The sequence below is a fragment of the Scyliorhinus torazame genome, chromosome 21, assembly GCF_047496885.1.
Source record: "Scyliorhinus torazame isolate Kashiwa2021f chromosome 21, sScyTor2.1, whole genome shotgun sequence".
NCBI lineage: Eukaryota > Metazoa > Chordata > Chondrichthyes > Carcharhiniformes > Scyliorhinidae > Scyliorhinus > Scyliorhinus torazame.
The window spans coordinates 113,964,640-113,982,811 of NC_092727.1; the positions used below are offsets into that span (position 1 = coordinate 113,964,640).

The 18,172-nt window shown below is 47.0% G+C and overlaps 1 protein-coding gene and 1 long non-coding RNA gene across 5 annotated transcripts in view; one reads left to right on the top strand and one right to left on the bottom strand.

Annotated features, from left to right (window-relative positions):
* Window positions 1–18,172, top strand: part of LOC140398531 (uncharacterized) — a 45,297-nt gene that overhangs the window by 12,684 nt on the left and 14,441 nt on the right. The window lies entirely within an intron of this gene.
* The window catches only part of LOC140398530 (V-type proton ATPase 116 kDa subunit a 1), a 93,026-nt gene continuing 80,230 nt past the window's right edge, over window positions 5,377–18,172 (bottom strand). For all 4 annotated transcript variants that reach the window (XM_072487307.1, XM_072487306.1, XM_072487304.1 and 1 more), the window contains one exon: window positions 5,377–8,464. In XM_072487307.1, coding sequence (XP_072343408.1) covers window positions 8,371–8,464 — 94 coding nt within the window. In that variant the 3' untranslated portion in view covers window positions 5,377–8,370. The remainder of the gene's footprint in view (window positions 8,465–18,172) is intronic.

Below are 18,172 nucleotides of genomic sequence, written 5' to 3' on the forward strand. Positions count from 1 at the left end.
TGGCAGATGAAGTTCAATCCGGGCAAATGCGAGGTGATGCATTTTGGAAGATCCAATTCAAGAGCCAACTATACGGTAAATGAAAAAGCCCTGGGGAAAATTGATGTACAGAGAGATCTGGGTGTTTAGGTCCATTGTACCCTGAAGGTGGCTGCGCAGGTCGATAGAGTGGTCAAGAAGGCATAAGGCATGCTTTCCTTCATCGGAAGGGGTATTACGTACAAGAGTTGGCAGGTCATGTTACAGTTGTATAAGACTTTGGTTCGGCCACATTTGGAATACTGCGTAGTTCTGGTCGCCACATTACCAAAAGGATGTGGATGCTTTGGAGAAGGTGCAGAGGAGGTTCACCAGGATGTTGCCTGGTATGGAGGGTGCTAGCTATGAAGAGAGGTTGAGTAGATTAGGATTATTTTCATTAGAAAGACAGAGATTGAGGGGGGACCTCATTGAGGTCTACAAAATCATGAGAGGTATAGACAGGGTGGATAGCAAGAAGCTTTTTCCCCCGAGTGGGGGACTTAATTACTAGGGGTCACGCGTTCAAGGGGAGAGGGGAAAAGTTTACGGGAGATATGCGTGGAAAGCCCGGTTTGACCCTGGATCCTACCGCCCTCAACACCGTCCTCGCTACCCCCTTCCAAAATTCCTCCAGCGCTAGGCATGCCCAGAACATATGGGTGTGATTTGCTGGGCTCCCTGAGCACCTAACACACCTGTCCTCACCCCCAAAGAACCTGCTCATCCTTGTCCCGGTCATGTGTGCCCTGTGCAGCACCTTAAACTGTATGAGGCTGAGCCTCGCGCATGAAGAGGAAGAGTTCACCCTTCCTAGGGCATCTGCCCACGTCCCCTCTTCGATCTCCTCTCCCAACTCCTCCTCCCACTTACCTTTCAACTCCACCACCGAGGCCTCCTCCTCCTGCATCACCTGGTAAGTTTCCGAGATCTTCCCCACTCCCCCCCCCGCCCCCCGAGAGCACCCTGTCCTGTGTGTGGCAGTAGCCGTGGGAATTCCACCACCTGCCGTCTGGCAAACGCCCTTACCTGTAAGTACCTGAAGGTGTTCCCCGGGGGGAGCCCATACTTCTCCTCCAGCTCACCCAAGCTCGCGAACTTCCCGTCCACAAACAGGTCCCCCAACTTTCGTATGCCTGCCCTGTGCCACCCTGAAAACCCTCCACCTGTTCTTCCTGGGGCGAACCGGTGGTTCCCCCGTAATGGGGTCCACGCCGAGGCCCTAACTTCCCCCCTATGCCGCCTCCACTGCCCCCAAATTTCGAGGGCCGCCACCACCACTGGGCTCATGGTATACCTCCTTGGAGGGAGCGGCAGCGGCGCCGTTGCCAGCACCCCCAGACTCATACCCACACAGGACGCCGTCTCCAGCCTCTTCCATGCAGCCCCCTCCCCCTCCATCACCCACTTGCGCACCATCGTCGCATTGGCGGCCCTGTAGTACCCACAGAGGTTGGGCAGCGCCAGCCCCCCCCTATCTCTACTCCGCTCCAGGAACACCCTTCTCACCCTCGGAGTCCCTCGCGCCTCCTGTTAACCCGCCTGAAAAAAGCCTTCGGGATAAACACGGGGAGGCACTGGAACAGGAACAAAAACCTTGGGAGCACCGTCATTTTGATTGACTGCACCCTACCCGCCAGGGACAGCGGCAACGCGTCCCACCTCTTGAACTCCTCCTCCATTTGCTCCACCAGCCTTGTAAAGTTAAGCCTATGCAGGGCCCCCCAGCTCCTGGCCACCTGGACCCCCAAATATCTGAAACTCCTCTCCGCCCTTTTTAGTGGGAGCTCGCCAATCCCCCTCTCCTGGTCCCCTAGCTGAACTACGAACAGCTAGCTCTTCCCCATATTGAGTTTGTACCCCGAAAAGTCCCCGAATTCCCTAAGGATCCTCATTACCTCTGGCATTCCTCCCACCGGGTCCGCCACATACAGCAGCAGGTCGTCCGCATAAAGCGACACCCTATGCTCCTCCCCACCCCGCACCAACCCCCTCCAGTTCCTCAACTCTCTGTGCCATAGCCAGGGGTTCAATCGCCAGTGCAAAGAGTAGGGGGGACAGGGGTCACCCGTCTCGTCCCTCGGTGCAACCGAAAGTACTCGGACCTCCTCCTATTTGTGGCCAGACTCGCCATCGTGACCTCATACAACAGCCTAACCCACCAGACAAACCCCTCCCCAAACCCGAACCTCTTCAGCGCCTCCCACAGGTACCCCCACTCTACCCTATCGAAGGCTTTCTCAGCGTCCATCGCCACCACTATCTCCGCCTCCCCCTCCCTCGCCGGCATCATGATAACGTTCAAAAGCCTCCGCACATTCGCGTTCAACTGTCTCCCCTTCACAAACCCCGTCTGGTCTTCATGGATGATCTGCAGCACACAATCCTCAATCCTCGTGGCTAAGACCTTCGCCAGCACCTTGGCATCTACATTTAGCAAGGAAATCAGTCTGTAAGACCCACATTGCAGGGGATCCTTGTCCCGCTTCAGGATCAAGGAGATCAATGCCCGGGACATGTTCAGGGGTAAAGCCCCCCCTTCCCTTGCCTCATTGAAGGTCCTAACTAACAGTGGGCCCAACAGGTCCATATATTTTTTATAGAACTCGACCGGGAAACCATCCGGCCCCGGTGCCTTCCCCGCCTGCATGCTTCCTATCCCTTTGATCAGCTCCTCCAGCCCAATCTGGGCCCCCAGTCCCGCTTCCACCTTTGGAAACCTCAATTGGTCCAGGAAACGGCCCATCCCTCCCTCCTCCCGTGGGGGCTCGGATCGGTACAATTCCTCGTAGAAGTCCCTGAAGACCCCATTGATGCCAACCCCACTCCGCACCACGCTCCCTCCCCTGTCCTTAACTCCCCCGATCTCCCTAGCTGCGTCCCGCTTCCGAAGCTGATGCGCCAGCATCCGGCTTGCCTTTTCCCCATACTCGTCATACCCATACTCCCATACTCATACTCCCATACCCTGGGCCTTCCTCCACTGCACCTCCGCCTTCCTGGTGGTCACCAGGTCAAATTCGGCCTGGAGGCTGCGCCTCTTCCTCAACAATCCTTCCTCAGGTTCTTCCGCATACCTCCTGTCTACCCTCACCATCTCCCCCACCAGCCTCTCCCTCTCCCCCCACTCCCTCCGCTCCTTGTGGGCCCTGATGGAGATCAGCTCTCCCCTCACCACCCCCTTCAGTGCCTCCCATACCATCCCCACTCGGACCTCCCCGTTGTCGTTGGTCTCCAAGTACCTCTCTATACTTCCTCGGACCCGCTCGCTCATCTCCTCGTCCGCCAACAGCCCCACCTCCAAGCGCTACAGCGGGCGCTGGTCCCTCTCCTCCCCCATCTCCAAGTCCACCCAATGTGGGGCGTGGTCCGAAATGGCTATTGCCGAATACTCGGTATCCTCTACTCTCGCTATCAGCGCCCTACTCAAAATGAAAAAGTCGATTTGAGAATAAGCCTTATGGACATGAGAAGAATTAAAATTCCCCGGCCTTGCAAATCTCCAAGGGTCCACCCCTCCCATTTGGTCCATAAATCCCCTCAACACTCTAGCCGCCGCCGGCTTCCTACCCGTCCTAGACCTGGAGCTATCCAGTGCAGGATCCAACACCGTGTTAAAGTCTCCCCCCATTATCAGGCCCCCCACTTCCAAGTCTGGGATCCGACCCAACATACGCCGCATAAAACCCGCATCGTCCCAGTTCGGAGCATACACATTGACCAGTACCACCCTCTCTCCCTGCAACTTACCACTTACCATTATGTACCAACCGCCATTATCTGCCACAATGCTCGACGCCTCGAATAACACCTTCTTTCCCACCAAGATCACCACCTCTCGATTTTTGGCATCTAGCCCCGAGTGAAACACCTGACCTACCCACCCTTTCCTCAGTCTTACCTGGTCTGCCACCTTCAGGTGTGTCTCCTGGAGCATAACCACATCCACCTTGAGCCTTCAGGTGCGCGAACACGCGGGCCCGCTTAACCGGCCCATTCAGTCCCCTTACATTCCAGGTTATCAGTCGGATCAGGGGGCTACCCGTCCCCCCTCCCCCGCCGACTAGCCATGACCCCTCCTCGGCCAGCCACGCGTCCGCACCCCACACCCGGCCCGTTCCCCACAGCGGCATACCCCCGTCTCGACCCACCCCACTCGCCCCAGCTCCTCCTTGATCTTAGCAGCAGCAACTCGATTCCCCCCCCCACCCACCCCCCCACCGGCTAGGACCCATCCTAGCTGTAGCAACTCTATTCTCCCCCCCCCCCCCCCCTGGCTAGGACCCATCCTAGCTGGAGTCAGCATTCTTTAAGCAACAATGGGTAGTACACATTACTTCAATGGGCACTGGAGCAATTTATTAAGGCATTTTTGCAGCATCACCAAAATATGTGCATGCTAAAGCAATAAGTTGGCACTTATGTAGAAGATGTGATTCACAATGTGAAGATGTGATTTTATCTCCACAAGGACTGTGCAGTGGTCACTCCCACCAATATTGTCATGGGCAGATGCACCTGCGGCAGGCTGGTTGGTGAGCACGAGGAAGTGTGGTTTTCTCTCATCGGTTCCCACACTACCTGCCACAAACCCAGTCTACACCTTTAGGACTAAACAAGCCGGGTCTGTTGTGGTGCTACTGAGCCACTTGATGGACAAGTTCCCCACCCAAAATACATTCTGCACTTTTGCCAGGTGGTGTTTGACATAGAAGGGGGTAACATCCACCTGACTGTACACTACTGTCGCCTCTGCTGGACATACCTTACAGATCCTGATCCTGAGAGACAATTTTCTCCCAATTTTGAGGTAGGCCCCTAGATAAGGACATTGAGGGATCGACAGGGCTGAGTATGCGGTAGTCAGTTCTGGTATCATTCCTTTTGGACCTGCAAGTGGTTACTGGGCTATTTCAGAGGACATTTAAGAGTCAGATCAGAACAGATTAATGAACCAGATGGGTTTTTGCAACAATTTTATTGACTTCAATTCCACCATGTGCTATGGTGGGATTTGAACCCAGGTCCCCAGTGCGTTACCCTGGGTCTTGTGGTTACTAGACCAGTGACAGTACTACTACACTACCACCAACCCAGATGTGACAGCTAAATAGTTGTTGCAAAATACATCAATTGCAAACATCTTTATCGGTCTAATATAATTAATCATATTGCACATAGCACCAAGCTTCACATATGAAATTATTACACTGCTATCTAGCAGGTTCAAATATCATTGATGAAAACAACAAGCTACTTGGTGAACATTGTGATGCTAGAAAGGAGAGCGATGAAAGGGCAAGTTGCAATTAAGTACTAAACAACTAGAAGTTACCAAGTAATGCAGTGTCCCATGAGTATTTTTACATTCCACCACATTTTTATTCTATTTTTAAATACATGTTGACATTACGCACAAGCTTCAGATTGGAATATTTCCTAAATAATGCCAATAAGGTGATGCAAGAACTTTGAGCTTCAACTGGACGCACATTCACAAGCTGTAAACAGTCAAAACATGTAAACAAAAACAAAAATCACAAGAGCGAGCAGGTATTAAACAAGTCGGATTCATCATTCCTGGCTCAATCATTGTGGAAATACATAGGAAGTTTATGTGACATTTTAAAAGTCAGAATTTAATGCTCACACTCAATAGAATGGCGTGACAATTTGATACGTTGATGGTCTGATGTCAGGGGTCACACAGTTAGCTTATAATCACAATGTACTTCAGCCAGAACGAATCAAATATTCAGGTGCATTGTAGTACAGGTTGGTTGAAGGACAGGATAACTTCGAAAATATTCATTATCATTTGCCAAAATTGGAACACATTGAAAAGCACAACAGTTGATTTCTCCTGAACACTACATATAAACAGAACTACAATTTTACTTAACGCTAGTTTATTTGCCCTTCCCCACATCATAATGGCATGTAGCATGATCACTGCGCAATGGGTCAAACGGGTCACAGTGGCAAAAAGGCTACTTTTTTTAAAAAGGGCTTCTTGATACATTGTGTGAAGGAGCACATCAGAAAATATGGTAGCATTTACTTCTTTAAAAAAAAATATTGGAGCAAAGCAAGAAAGTGAAACAATTATTGATTTATATTGGTCCAAATATTTCAAGATATGCAAATCTACTGAGTGCAAACATGAGAACATATAGCTTCACTTTGGCCATAAACGTCAGTGCACAACATTGAAGAGAAACATCCTGCAAATTACAATAGCAATACCATTATTGTGAGCGTATCTCCAATAGTCAATATCTGTACCAGCCCAAAGGTCCGTTATCTTTAACATATCACAGGGAGAAGCTGGTCTTAGCTGTCACTACAGCAATGCAGAATAAGGATGATGATCCAAATGGAAAGCCAAACCAGGGTCCAGCCCACTCCAGAAGGGTTATGCGATTCTCAGTCTTAGATCAAGACAATCTGTCGTGAACAAAACAGAGACTGCTGTTTCTTACAAATTGCCCCATAAATAGTGCTGGGGGTGTGCACGCAAGCATGCGCATTGGGGGAGGTGGGGTGGAAGAAAGAGGTAGAGCAAAACAGAATGTCATTTAAAATTTTTCAGAACAAAATTAAATTTTAACTCATGATAACTGCTGTATAACATATCCCGGGCTGAGATCCGAGGAGTTTTAATCCTGCAAGCCTCTTATCAAAGTCACCCATTCATTTGGCCATCCCAGAAAATAAAACTTAATGTAGGATTTACAACAAATGCAAGATGAGAGGATTCCACAAAAATAATCCATGGTCCACTGAAAACCGGGCTCTCTAATGGTCATGAGATAATTATTCAATTGATGTATTAACACTGTCCCATTTCATTATGTTTACAACTGAGGTAATCACCATAGAAATCAGGGGAATGTGATTTACACAGTCTTGGAATGGAGGTAGCGGGTTCAACATATCCAAAGGTCTGACCCATACAATGACAAGATCAGTGTGAGGGCTTTAACTTCATATCTTCAGTCATGTAAATCTACAGGTACAAAGGTGGCTTTGGGATCATACCAACACCATGAGTGAATATTCACCGATGGCATGAGGGTATTAGACCCTAACCACAATACACGTGGTGCACCTATTTTTGCTGCAACATTTACAAATGCTTTATGAAATTCAATGTCAGCAGCTTAAAACTGAACCAGATAGGCTTTCCATTTATTGATCTTCACTTTTTATTAGATCAACTCCCAAGATATCCATAGCAGCTGAAATGATCTGCTTTAAACTTTATCCAAGCCAACAGGAAATCTCACATTTCCCTCTACTCTCCACGACGTTCCCTTTAAACCCAAATGAAAAGCGAGTTGAAGCCTTAACTACAGGAGATTCCCTCATTTATACCAGACAGGGGGATACAGGAGACATGGGCCAGCAATTTTTTTAAATGGTCACTCAGGCAGAAGGGAAGAAATGGGGGAGTTTGTTCAGTAACGTAGGACAGATATTGCTAATTGACTAATGTTTTCAGGAGAACCAGAGGAAAAGAAAGGCAAAGCAAGCAAGTGTAATTGCACAGTGACCAGAACAATTCTCCTGATGCAGCATTCAAGGTGATTTTTTTTTTTTTTAATTTCCTTACATAGCAACAAGTAAATCTTACAAAAGGTGGGTATTCTTAACAATTATCGAATAACTTCCCTCAGAGTGAATTTAGAGACACTTACAAGTTAATAGCTTCTATACACAGTCCTGTTTTGTGCACTGAACATTCACCCTGCCTGATAGCGGCCACTCAAGCTTCCTACAGCTAGATCATATATTTACAGGTTACAAATCATATGGTGCTTTCAATGTTTGGAGGCCAAGAATACCTTTCAGATGGTACATTCTACTGTCCACCTATCCCTCTCTCCCTGAAGTCCAACTCTCTACCCTTTTATAACCCACATAAAATTAAATAAATAAGTCTGTAGCTAGTTACAGTTTTGGAAATTTGCTTGTGTTGTGTCGTTACAAGGAGGTATAATACTGCAATACTGTCAGATTAGTCTTAGCCTTCCCAAGACCCAATAAGTGAAGCGCTTATCTATATGAACAAAACATGCGCTTATCAAAGGAACAATTATACTACAATAAACCATTAAGTGAACATTGAGTGGGACAGAAGTTCAGTTACAATGCAATATTCACACTTCACAACTGCATTGATTAAAAGGGAAAACATCTGGTTTCAGTGCATGCAGAAAAGTAACATCAAAATCAACTGCAACATTGTATTAGGATAGAGGGCATAAATTACATGATCTATATGCACATCACAAACCACACATTCACAACACAGGCAGACAGATCGTGAAAATTAATACATGTTCAGTTTTACTCTTCGAATTTTCCTTCAAGAATGCTTTCAAAGGAGAAGGGAACAAACTTGTAACCAGAGCCAGAGTAGAATTTGTTTTGGAATTCCACCCTGTGAAAACAAAAGATGCAGGTTAAATATGTTGCAGTAGAATCATGGCTGTAAAGACAAAACATTTAGATATCAACTATTTAGATAGAGCAGAGTACTTTCTAACTGGAAAAGGTTGGGTACAGTGGATGTCCAAAGAGACTTGGGGGTTCAGGTGCATAAGTCCTTAAAATGCCAAGAACAAGTGCAAAAAGTAATCAAAAAGGCTAATTCAATGCTAGCCTTTATATCTAGGGGACTGGAATATAAAGACACAAGGGTGATGCTGCTGCAATACAAAACCGTGGTTAGACCCCACTTGGGAGTATTGGGAGCAGTTCTGGGCACCACACCTTAGGAAGGATATTTTGGCCTTGGAGGGAGTGCAACGTAGGTTTACAAAAATGATTATAGATGGATTATAGGCGTTGAGTTACGAGGAGCGATTACTCAAATTAGACCTGTTTCCCCGAGAATTTGGACGGTTAAGGGGTGATCTGATCGAAATACTCAAGATGTTAACAGGGAAAGACAGGGTAGATAAAGATAAACTATTTCCACTGGCTGGAGATTCTTAAACTAGGAGGCAGTCTAAAAATTAGGGCTGGACCATTCAGTAGAGATGTTAGGAAGAACTCGTTCACGCAAAGGGTGGCAGAGCTTTGAAACTCTCTCCCACAAACAGTCGTTGAAGCTATAGATCAGTTGTTAATTTTAAATCGGAGACAGATAGTTTTTTTGTCAAACAACAACATTATGGCAGGTGTATGGAGTTAGGTCACAGATCAGCCATGATCTCATTGAATGGCAGGACAGGCTCGAAGGGCTGAATGGTCTACTCCTGTTCCGATGTAACATATCAGCACACTTGGCCACAGTAGAACACTGCTTCAGTATTCCACTACTTTGTGCTTTTCAAATGGCATGTCATAGATGAATGATCATGATTTCAAATAGATCTGAATAGTAATGCTGTGGACCATCAAGTGCGAAAACCTAAAAGATTCATCTGAAATTCCAATTTTAACACAGAAAATAATCTATTTAGTTTGAACAGGCTGATGCCTCAGTTGAAACAGCAGCAGAATTTCAGGTGAGTGCAATAAATTGTCTGCAAAGTAATTTAAAGGCAATTGAGTTCAGACTCAGCATCTGGGATGTTGCACCATTGTCCAGTGAGATAGAAAAAAATTGTTCAAGTGCTCTCACATCCTACCCTCGACTACTCATTGGACGAGATCACAAACCAGTGCCGGCAAAGGTCGAATGGGGACCTCTGCTCACCTCTGACTTAAGAGGACCAAACTTATTCAATCATCAGTTTAGAAACAGGTTACTGGAAAACAGGTTTTCTATTTCGGTTGACAATTAAAAATCAACTGAATTAGTAACCGTGCTGAAATGGGCACTACAGGGACACACAAGACGACTCCTTGGCTCTTGCCTGGGAAAATCTGACCCATCCAGAACGTCCACTTTTCAAGATCTCTGAATCTTCATCCAAAGAGTGCCAAGCTAACACAACACGACAGAAATTATTAAACGCTCATGGCAGACAATCACACTACAATTTCAGTTGCCCTGATCGAGATTCCCAACATTGTGCCCGGCACAGCTGCAATAATGTTCTTCATTTTAAATGAGAAACAGTGTCAGAATTACATGCCGATTTGGATCAGTGTTCCTCTGGCAGGCTTGCCATGTGAATTTCGCAGAATGAGATACCTCTACCCAGCAGTTTGATTCAATTTTTACATCAGGGCTAAAATGTACCCGAGCAGCGCCAGAGTGCGGCGACTAGGGGGTTGTCACAGTGACTTTATTGCAGTGTTAATGTAAGGCTACTTGTGACAATAAAGATTATTAAAAGTAATAAAGAGGAAGGGGGGCTGAGAAAGGATGTCCTGTTTGTGCAAGCCATGTTGGTTGGGGGGGGGGGGCGGGGTTATTTTGTTTTTGTGTTTTGTTACGGTTAAATACATTGCTGTTAAAATTATAAATGCCGGAATAAAATATTTTCAACATAAAAAATAATAAAGATTATTAAAAAGATACAGATGTGACAGCCTTAATTCGATGTCAGTTTTTGTGACTCATGACGAGTTGTGTGTGCCGAGAGTCTACAGTTAAACGCGATGAATCCAGCAGGAGGATACCTTCCATAAACCAGCTGAAACACTCGTCCATGATTTTGTTATCGTCTGGACTTCATATTCCAATGCACTCCTAACCAGCCTCCCAAGTTCTCTCCAAACCAGAGACAATTCAAAACTCTGCTGCCTGCATCCCAACTCACATCAGGTCCTACTCACTCCTCGAACCTGGATGCATTGACCCACAACGGCTGCATGGTTAAGCATTGCCCCAATCTTCAAAATATCATCCTAGTTTTCAAATTCCTGTGACCTCGTCTCTTCCTATCGCAGATTTCCTTTGGCTTTACAAACCTCAAGATCTCTACACTCAGCAATTGTAGCCTCCTAAGCATTCACAGTTTAAACTGCTTCACCACTGGTAGCCATGTATTCAGCTGCACTGGCTCTCAGGTCTGCAAATCCACACCAAACCTCTACCTCTCTTTTCCTGCTTTAAAATGCTCCTTTAAACCTGCCTCTTTAACCAAGCTTTTGGACACATACGGCACAGTATCGAATCTTGTTTGGTAACGCTTGGGAAGTTATATGTAAGGCACTATATAAATGCCAGACGATGCTGTTCTTTTTCTTATCCATAACACTTCATTTTAGCACATTAAGACCTCAATTCAGTTCACATGCTAGTTTTTGAAATCCCACAAAATCTAGTTTGTCATGCAAACAGCTAACAGACGATGAATATAGAACTTTGATAGTTACAATTTTTTTTATTCATTGTTGGGATGTGGGCCTTGCTGGCTAGGCCAGCATTTATTGCCCATCCCTAATTGCCCTTGGGAAAGTGGTGGTGAGCTGCTTTCTTGAACCGCTGCAATCCATGTGGTGTAGGTAAACCCAGAGTGCTGTTAGGGAGGGAGTCCCAGGATTTTGACCCAGCGACAGTGAAGGAACGGCGATATATTTCCAAGTCATGATGGTGAGTAGCTTGGAGAGGAATTTATAAGTGGTGGTTCTCATGTATCTGCTGAACCGGTTGTTCAGGATGTTAGCAGTCATGGGTTTGGGAGGTGCTGTCTAAGTGCACCTCGTCGATGGTATGCACTGCTGCCACTGTGCGACAGTGGTGGAGAGGCTGAATGTTTGTGGGCATGGCCTGCCATAGTTTTTATGTGGCTAACTCAGTTACTGCTAAATGGTAACCCCACCAGGATGCTGATAGTGGGGGATTAAGCAATGGTAATGCCACTGAATGTTAAGGGACGATGGTTAGATTCTCTCCTGTTGGAGATGGCCATCGCCCAGCACTTGCATGACAAATGTTACTTGTCACTCAGGTTTAGAGAGAGCTGGAGGATGCTGAATTCCAAAACGAGGGGGCAAAACAGGAGCAGAGGTAGAAATGGATAGATCATTGATGAAAAGTCACTCAGTGCAGAAGCAGAGGAAGCATAGAATAGATAATATTGTAGTAAAAAACTCAATTTGGGGACTTTGACAACAATAGACAACCTGCACTTTAAAAGGAAAGGGAGGAGGGGCAGAACTGTAGCTAAGCTACAGAAATACATCAATGAAGTAGAAAGAACCAAGTTGCACCTACACAACTGTACTCCCTATACACATGACTGTGTGGCAAGATTCAACTCCTCTCTATAAGTTTGCGGATGATACGACTGTGGTGGGCCGAATCTCAAAACAACAACGAATCAGACTGCAGAAGAGAGATAAATCACTTGGTTGCAACCTCTTTCTAAATATCGGAAAGACCAAGGAACTGATCATCGACTTCAGGAAGCGTAGCACAACACACACTCCCGTCTGCATCAATGGCTCCGAAGTGGAGATGGTCGATAGCTTTAAGTTCCTGGGGGTCACCATCACCAACAGTCTGTCCTGGTCCACTCATGTTGATGAAACAGTCAAGAAAGCCCAACATCGTCTCTACTTCCTACGGAAGCTAAAGAAATTTGGCATGTCTGCATCGACTCTCACAAACTTCTACAGATGTGCGATAGAGAGCATCCTATCCGACTGCATCACAGCATGGTATGGCAACTGCTCGGTCCAAGATCGCAAGAAACTGTAGAGTGTGGTGAACTCAGCCCAGCATATCACACAAGCTTGCCACTCCCACATTGATTCTGTATACAACTCCCGCTGCCTCAGGAAGGCAGACAGCATTATCAGCGATCCTCCTACCCAGGCATCGTCTTCTTCCAGACCCCTCTATCAGGCAGAAGGTACAGAAGTCTGAAGGCCCCCACATCCAGACATAGGAACAGCTTCTTCCCCACAGCTACAAAACTCCTCAACGACTCCCCCTCGGACTGATCTGTTCCCTGTAAGAAAACTATTCACGACGCCCTGTGCTGCTCTTGCTCATGTATTTGCTTTGTTTGGCCCCTTGTTCTGCACTGTAACCAATCACTGTTTGTCGATGTACCATTTGTCAATGTTTCTGTTAATTATTCTTGTCTACTATGTACGTACTGTGTACATTCCCTCGGCCGCAGAAAAATACTTTTCACTGTACTTTGGTACATGTGACAATAAATCAAAATCAATCAATCAACCGCAAGTGATATGTGCCACAAAGAACATTTCTTCTTCAGGTGAGTGGGCAGCACAGTGGTTAGCACTGCTGCTGCACAGCGCCAGGGACCTGGGTTCAATTCAGGCCTTGGGTGACTGTGCGGTGTTTGTACATTCTCCATGTCTGCGTGGATTTCTTCCAGGTGCTCCGGTTTCCTCCTACAGCCCAAGTGTGCAGGGTAGGTGGGGTTGCGGGGATAGGTCGGGTGAGTGGGTCTCGGTGGGTGCTCTTTCAGAGGGTTGGTGCAGACTCGATGGTCCAAATGACCTCCTTCTGCACTGTTGGGATTCTATGTATCGATGACACAAAAAGCTGAGAAAACTCATCTTTGACACAAAGGTAGATTAACCTAGAATACATTCCCAGACCAGTTATTTAGTTCAGGTTAATGTTATACAAATCAATTTAATCTTTTCATCTTCCTAGACAAACACAGCAAGAATGAGTATTCATTAGTTAATAAACATTTCCGTTTAGTCACTGCAGGACAAAAAGAATCCCTACAGACCTTTGTGGGATTGCAGTTCACCATGGCAGGTCAGAGCTGCCACTAAAATCTGCTTTGGGTTCATTTACACCACAAGCAAGGAAACTGCAATATCCAGTCACTGGAATTTCTACAAAATTTTAGGAACAGGTTTAATCTCGGTTAGCATTTATTCCTGAACAGCGTTCTCAAAGAAAGAATTGAGCTCACAGGTTCGACATATCAAATGGAGGATGTGCTTTGGCATTCACAGTAGGCCAAACTCTTAAAGATTAAGTAGAAAATAATAGTTCTGTCTTCCTAGCGCTGTTAAAGCCGGAAGTTAAGAGATGTTCTGCAGAGAGAGCAAACAGGTCTAAAGTTTAAAAATAAATCTCCCCCCCCCCATAAAAGCATTTACACATGACTAAAACACTATTTTTAGCACAGTAGCCTGGTGGTTAGCACAATTGCTTCACAGCTCCAGGGTCCCAGGTTGTATTCCCGGCTTGGTTCACTGTGTGTGCGGAGTCTGCACGTTCTCCCCGTGTGTGTGCATGGGTTTCCTCCGGGTGCTCCGGTTTCCTCCCGCAGTCCAAAGATGTGCGGGTTAGGTGGATTGGTCATGCTAAATTGCCCTTAGTGTCCAAAATTGCACTTGGTGTTGGGTCGGGTTACTGGGATAGGGTGGGGATGGGCTTGGGTAGGGTGCTCTTTCAAAGAGCCGGTGCAGACTCGATGGGTCGAATGGCCTCCTTCTGCACTGTAAATGCTACGATTCTTTTGATGATTGATTTAGATTGCTCATTAATTCTGCTTCATCATTCACTGCTTACAAAGAAGACATTTTCAACATAAGTGAATGAAGATGATTTGCGAATTGCCTGATAATGCATCATGGTACAGTAGGTGGCACCATAGGATAACAAAATGTTCTTTGACTTGGGTTCAAGTACAGCAATGAACAATAGAGTGAAAATTGCTTTTCCGGCAACTGAGAGGGCAATCAGTGAAACGGGTATAAATCTCTCCCAAATCAATTCCTAGTTGGTTGCACTCGCAGTGAAAAGTTGCCCATAATTTAACAAGAGCTGATACTAGTCAGTCTCACAACAGACAGTGGCAGATACCTTTCTTCTAAAGGCAAGAGTAAAGTACAGTATCGGGTAGAGAAGAACATGCAGCCTGAATCCACTTCCAAATTTACTATCCTAACTCGATAGTGCTAGACACTGGTGCTAAAAGTGGAAATTTCCTTTCCTTTTTTTTTAGAAAATATTTTACTGAAGCATTTGTAATTTTCATAATTTAACATGTTGATATTTCTAAAACAACCGCGCGGGTCGGCGCACAAAATACCCCCTAAAATAACAAATAAACCACGTACCCCACTTCTCCTGCCCTATTCCCAATTACCCGTATACTAAGTTCCCTGTCCTTATTTAACATGACCATGCCTCCTGTTTTCATCCCCCCCCCACCCAACCTTTTTCCCTTTCCCCCCTTACTGCTGATGTTCAGTTTTTGTTAAGGAAATCGATGAATGGCTGCCAACTTCGGGCAAATCCCTGGACTGATCCTCTCAAGAGCAAACTTGATTTTCTCCAGACTGAGAAAACCTCCCATATCGCTGACCCACACTCCTGATTACAGGGGCTCAGAGTCCCTCCATCTCAGCAAGATCCGTCTCCGGGCCACCAGGGAGGAGAAGGCCAGGATATCGGCCTCCCTCCCCCCCCCCCCCCCCCTTTGCCCCCGGATCCTCCGACACCCCAAATATTGCTAATTCTGGACTCGGAGTTACCCTACCTTCCAGGACTTCCGATGTAACATCTGCAAATCCCTGCCAGAATTCTCTCAGTTTCGGACATGCCCAAAACATATGAACATGGTTGGCCGGGCTACCCCCACACTGTTCACATCTGTCCTCCACCTCCTCGAAGAACCTACTCATCCGGGCTACCATGTGGGCCCTGTGGATTACCTTGAACTAAATCAAGCTGAGTCTAGCACAGGACGTGGATGCATTTACCCGTTTCAAGGCTTTTCCCCACAGTTCAGTTTCCAGCTCCCCTCCTAGCTCCTCTTCACGTCTCTGATAGGGGCCCCTTCCCACTCTAACGATTCCCTGTATATCTCCGAAACCTTCCCACCTCCAACCGCTGTTTTTGACAGCACTTTATCCTATAGTCCCCTCAGGGGCAGGCGAGGAAAGCTTGGGACCTGTCTCCGTACAAAGTCCCACACTTGAAGGTACCGAAACCCGTTCCCACCCGACAAAGCAAACTCCTCCTCTAAAGTCTCCAAGGTCAGAATGCCCTCCTGGATGAATAGATCCCCAAACCTCTGAATCACTGCCCGCTGTCATATCTTCAAGCCCCCATCCAGCCCCCCTGGGACAAACCAGTGATTGTCACAAATCGGTGATCACACTGACGCCCCCTCCAGTCTCATATGCTGCCTCCATCGCCCCCACGCCCTCAGAGCTGCCACCACCATAGGATTTGTGGAATACCGAGCCGGCGAGAACAGCAGGGGCGCTGTCAGTAAAGCCTCCAGACTCGTACCGTTGCAGGACGCTGCCTCCATCCGCTCCCAGACCAACCCCTCCCCCACTACCTGACCATCGATATGTTGACAGCCCAGAAATAGTTAATAAAGCTCGGGAGAGCCAAGCTCCCTTCCCCGCGGGCCCGTTCCAGGAGTGCCCTCTTTACTCTCGGGGTTTTACCCGACCATATACATCTCGATATCGCCACATACATACTTCTGAAAAAATCCTTTGGGACATATATCAGGAGACATTGAAAAAAGAAAAGCAGTCTCAGAAGGACAGTCATCTTCACCGTCTAAACCCTCCCCACCAGCGTCAGTGGGAGCATGTCCCATCTACAAAAATCCCTTCTCATTTGATCCACTGCTTTGCCCAAATCTAGCTCACAAAGCTGCCCCCAATCCTTAGCCACTTGAATCCCCAAATACCTAAAACACCTTCCAACCACTTTAAAAGGTAGCTCCTTCAGTCTCCTTTCCTGCCCCCATGCATGGATCACGAACATCTCTCTCTTTCTCATATTTAGGGCAGCACGGTAGCATTGTGGATAGCACAATTGCTTCACAGCTCCAGGGTCCCAGGTTCGATTCCAGCTTGGGTCACTGTCTGTGTGGAGTCTGCACATCCTCCCAGTGTGTGCGTGGGTTTAGTCCGGGTGCTCCGGTTTCCTCCCACAGTCCAAAGATGTGCAGGTTAGGTGGATTGGCCATGATAAATTGCCCTTGGTGTCCAAAATTGCCCTTAGTGTTGGGTGTGGTTACTGGGTTATGGGAATATGGTGGATGTGTGGACCTTGGGTAGGGTGCTCTTTCCAAGAGCTGGTGCAGGCTCGATGGGCCGAATGGCCTCCTTCTGCACTGTAAATTCTATGCAATTAACTTATGGCCTGAAAAATCGCCCAAATTCTCTTAATACCTCCATGATTTCGGTCATCCCCCCCACCGGGTCCGTGACATAAAGCAGCAAATCGTCTGCATAGAGAGAGACTCTGTGTTCCAACCCTCAAACCCCTTCCCCCCCCCCCCCCCCCCCCCCACCACTATACCCCGCCAGGTATTCGCTGCTCTAAGAGCCATTGCTAAGGGTTCTATGGCCATGGCAAACAGTAATGGGGAGAGCGGGCATCCCTGCCTTGCCCCCCGACAAAGACAAGTATTCTGACCGAACTCGGTTAGTTCTTACATTTGCCACTGGGGCCTAGTACAATTGCCAGACCCACTCCACAGATCCCTGTCCAAACCCAAACCTGCCTAATATATCCCATAGATACTTCCACTCTACCCGGTCGAAAGCCTTCTCCGTATCCATGGCAACTACCACCTCAGCCTCATGCCCCTCCGCTGGCATCATACTTACATGAAGAAACCGTCTAATGTTGGATGTCAGGTGCCTGCCCTTTACAAATCCCAATTACCTCCGGGACACAATCCTCTATTCGAGTGGCCAGGATCTTTGTCAATAATTTGGCATCTACATTCAAGAGGGAGGTTGGCCTGTACGATCCCCAGCTCTCCGGATCCTTGACACGCTTCAGGATGAGAGGTTATCTTTACTGTCACAAATGTGAGGTTATCCATTTTGGTAGGAATAATAGCAAAAGGGATTATTATTTAAATGATAAAATATTTAAACATGCCGCTGTGCAGAGAGACCTGGGTGTGCTAGTGCACGAGTCGCAAAACGTTGGTTTACAGGTGCAACAGGTGATTAAGGCGGCAAATGGAATTTTGTCCTTCATTGCTAGAGGGATGGAGTTTAAGATTAGGGAGGTTATGCTGCAATTGTATAAGGTGTTAGTGAGGCCACACCTGGAGTATTGTGTTCAGTTTTGGTCTCCTTACTTGAGAAAGGACGTACTGGCGCAGAGGAGATTCACTAGGTTAATCCCAGAGCTGAAGGGGTTGGATTAAGAGGGGAGGTTGAGTAGACTGGGACTGTACCCGTTGGAATTTAGAAGGATTTGGGGGATCTTATTGAAACGTATAAAATTATGAAGGGAATAGATAGGATAGATGCAGGC